Here is a 3302-nt window from a genome sequence, read left to right as displayed (position 1 = left end):
TGGATTGCCTGAGCCTGCAGGTTCGAAACCCGCCTGGGCAACTTGGCGAGACCTCATCTCTACAATAAATCAAAAACTAGCCGGTCGTGGTAGCGCGCACCTGTAGTTCTAGCTACTTAGAAGACTGAGGTGGAAGGATGCCTGGAACCCAGCAGGTCGAAACTGCAGTGGCCAGGAGCGGCCACTTCTCTCCAGTCTGGGCGACAGAGTGAGACTCCAACTCAAGAAACAAAAAAATAGTGTTTATATCTATCACAGTTTGTGACATACCTTATAGCAAAGCTTAAGTATATAATGCTAAAAATGATGTATTTTACCAGTGCTAATCGTTTTCTTTGTGGTTTTTTTTTTTTTAATAGAAAAAGACGGCAAAGCATTTCATCCAACTTATGAAGAGAAACTGAAACTTGTGGCACTGCATAAGCAGGTTCTTATGGGCCCATATAATCCAGATACTTGTCCTGAGGTTGGATTCTTTGATGTGTTGGGGAATGACAGGAGGTAACAGTGTTTTGTTAAATAGTGAATATAATGAGAATAATCTTGGAAAAGAGTACCGTGTATATTGGTTAAGATTTGAATAACTGGCCAGGCACAGTGCCTCATACCCGTAATCCCAGCATTTTGGAAGGCCAAGGCGGGAGGACTGCTTGAGCCCAGGACCAGTGTAGGCAAGATAGCAAGGCCTCATATCTACAAAAAAAAGAAAAAGAATAGCTCCTTAGCTTAAAATAAGAACTGAACCAAACATTTTTACTTACAGCTTCTGAAGTCTTCAGATGTTTATCTGTTTTTGCCTTGGAGATGTTTATGGCTAAATATTGTGAAGAAATGTACTCATCTGATTGTGAACATAAGACAAGTACAGCTTCATTTGATTTTTCCCAAATAATATTAAAAGCATCCACTTAAAATATATAGTAATTGATTCTCTTTTTGGGACATACAGAAAGATATGACAAAAAATACATTGAGTATTTTGTTCAGTTAAGGCTAAAAGGAAAATGAAACATGATACCCTTTTACTGTATGGGAATTATCAGTAATGCAGTTAAATTAAGTTTGGATTGTATGTGTCAAGTCTAATTTAGTAAGTCAATACGTATTTGTTGAAGCTTGAAATTTTGAACCTTTTGCTTATAGTAGAATCATTCTTCATTTTAGTTATAAGTGAGAATAGTTGATATTTAGATTTAAACTAGAGTTCTCATTCTGTTAAGAGGGGAAGATAACTTTTCTTGTTATTCCTTACAGGAGAGAATGGGCAACCCTGGGAAACATGTCTAAAGAGGATGCCATGGTAGAGTTTGTCAAACTCTTAAATAGGTGTTGCCATCTCTTTTCAACGTATGTTGCTTCCCACAAAATAGAGAAGGAAGAGCAAGAAAAAAAAAGGTGACGTTTGAGGGCATGGAATGTTTTACCCCCATGCAGCCCAATGTACTGATGCTTTTGCTTTATGGAGTGTCTGTTTTAGATCAGGTGTCTTGCTTCCCCTGGATACCCACTTCTTGTGGCAGTGGTTTAAACTTCCTGATGTGGGCAGGGAAGGAGGACAACTTCCTTTAGGTTGTACCTTTAAAAGGAACCTCCCATCCATCATGGCAGCATTCTATTCATCGTATTACACTAAGCTTCTGAGTAAGTGCCACCATAAACTCAACCATTCCCTCCTGCCTATCCTCTGGTCTGGCATACCCTTTGTTGCTGTCTCCCTTGAGCTTCTAGAATATTCATGCACCATTTCATGGTTTTCAGCTATGGTAGGCATTATATAAACATTAATATTGGCACCTGCTGGCTTATCCATTTTCACGGTTTAGAGGAGGATCTGCTGAATGTACTGTTTATGTTTGTGGGATTCTCTGTTGTGATTGTAAATCAGAGTTATACCCTGTTTATCTAGGGGTTATATTTTTTTTTTTTTGAGATGGAGTCTCACTCTGTCACCCAGACTGGAGTGCAGTGGCCGCTCCTGGCCACCGCAGCCTCGACCTGCTGGGCTCTGGCGATCCTTCCGCCTCAGCCTTCCAAGTAGCTGGAACTACAGGCGCGTGCTACCACGCCCGGCTAATTTTTGATTTATTGTGGAGATGAGGTCTCGCCAAGTTGCCCAGGCGAGTCTCGAACCCGCGGACTCAGGCAATCCACTCACCTCAGCCTCCCAAAGGCGTGGGATTACAGGCTGAGCCACCGAGCCTGGCTTAGGAGTTATATTTTTAACAACTTTTATTATCCAAAACTTTAGATAATGAAAACATTGCTGTGAAACCAATTTTTCCTCATATTTTATCATACTTTAAAAACAGTTGGTTATCTGGTTTCCTGCCTTAACCTGGATTAGAAATAACAAATTAGAAGAGAATATAGCTTAATAGGAAGAATGTAGAAACCATGAAAAATAAACACAAGAATTATAAAAGAATGACAGGGGCAATTTAGTATGAAAGTAAACTTCTCCATCACAATATTATGACATAGTATAATTTTTATGTTTATAGCTACAACTTCTGAGTCATCAAGAATCAGAGCATGAGATATAACTTTTCCTACTTAAGAGAATAGGAAATGGTTTAATTACATTTTCAGAAGATATTTATTCAAAGGAAGTCTTTTGTTTTTTAACTTCCTATTTTAATGACTTTCATATTGCTCTTAAACATTGTCAAAAGTTATTGCTCATCTTAACATGTAAAGCTGCATTTGCTTTTTAAAAATATACTTTTGTCATGTGGTAAAGTTCACATATAATTTTTTTAAAGTATTTAAGATTGAACTTTATCTCTCCTGAAGCTTAAGCTCTTGTTGTGAAACTTCTTGCCCTGTACCAGCTGTGACACTTTAAAAGTAGGTCATGTTATTGCTGTATTTTGAGCCTTGGCTGAGCTGTGGCACCAGGTATATTGTTAATCACTTACAGGAGTTTGAGGGAAAAGAGATGGGATAATCCAAACAGTTCTCATGATAGGACCAAGAAATTGTGTGTTCTCTGACATTTCTCAGAAATCTTACCTTTCATCCTATCTTCAACCTTCCTGTATACCATACCACTCTTAGACACATAATCTGTCCATTTCTAGTGTGATATAGTCTGGTTTTTTTGGAAAAGAGCTTGTGGGGGTGGGCAAAAGTTGGATATGGACTATACCTAGAGGTCTAACCATTCTTTTTAAATATTAAAAGCCTTTAAATTTTTATTTTATTTTATTATTTTATTTTTTTGAGTTGGAGTCTCACTCTATCGCCCAAACTGGAGTGCAGTGGCCGCTCCCAGCCACCGCAGCCTCAACCTGCTGGGCTCC

The 3302-nt window shown here is 38.6% G+C and overlaps 1 protein-coding gene across 1 annotated transcript in view; it reads left to right on the top strand.

Annotated features, from left to right (window-relative positions):
* ACBD3 (acyl-CoA binding domain containing 3) overlaps window positions 1-3302 on the top strand; it is a 49267-nt gene that overhangs the window by 26104 nt on the left and 19861 nt on the right. The window contains exons 2-3 of the mRNA XM_008060657.2: window positions 360-501; window positions 1255-1395. Of these exons, the coding sequence (XP_008058848.1) occupies window positions 434-501; window positions 1255-1395 (209 nt within the window). The 5' untranslated portion in view covers window positions 360-433. The remainder of the gene's footprint in view (window positions 1-359; window positions 502-1254; window positions 1396-3302) is intronic.

Source organism: Carlito syrichta, unplaced genomic scaffold, assembly GCF_000164805.1.
Source record: "Carlito syrichta isolate Samal-C Ts95f unplaced genomic scaffold, Tarsius_syrichta-2.0.1 Scaffold304687, whole genome shotgun sequence".
Taxonomy (NCBI): domain Eukaryota; kingdom Metazoa; phylum Chordata; class Mammalia; order Primates; family Tarsiidae; genus Carlito; species Carlito syrichta.
This window is presented reverse-complemented; position numbering and strand designations above follow the sequence as displayed.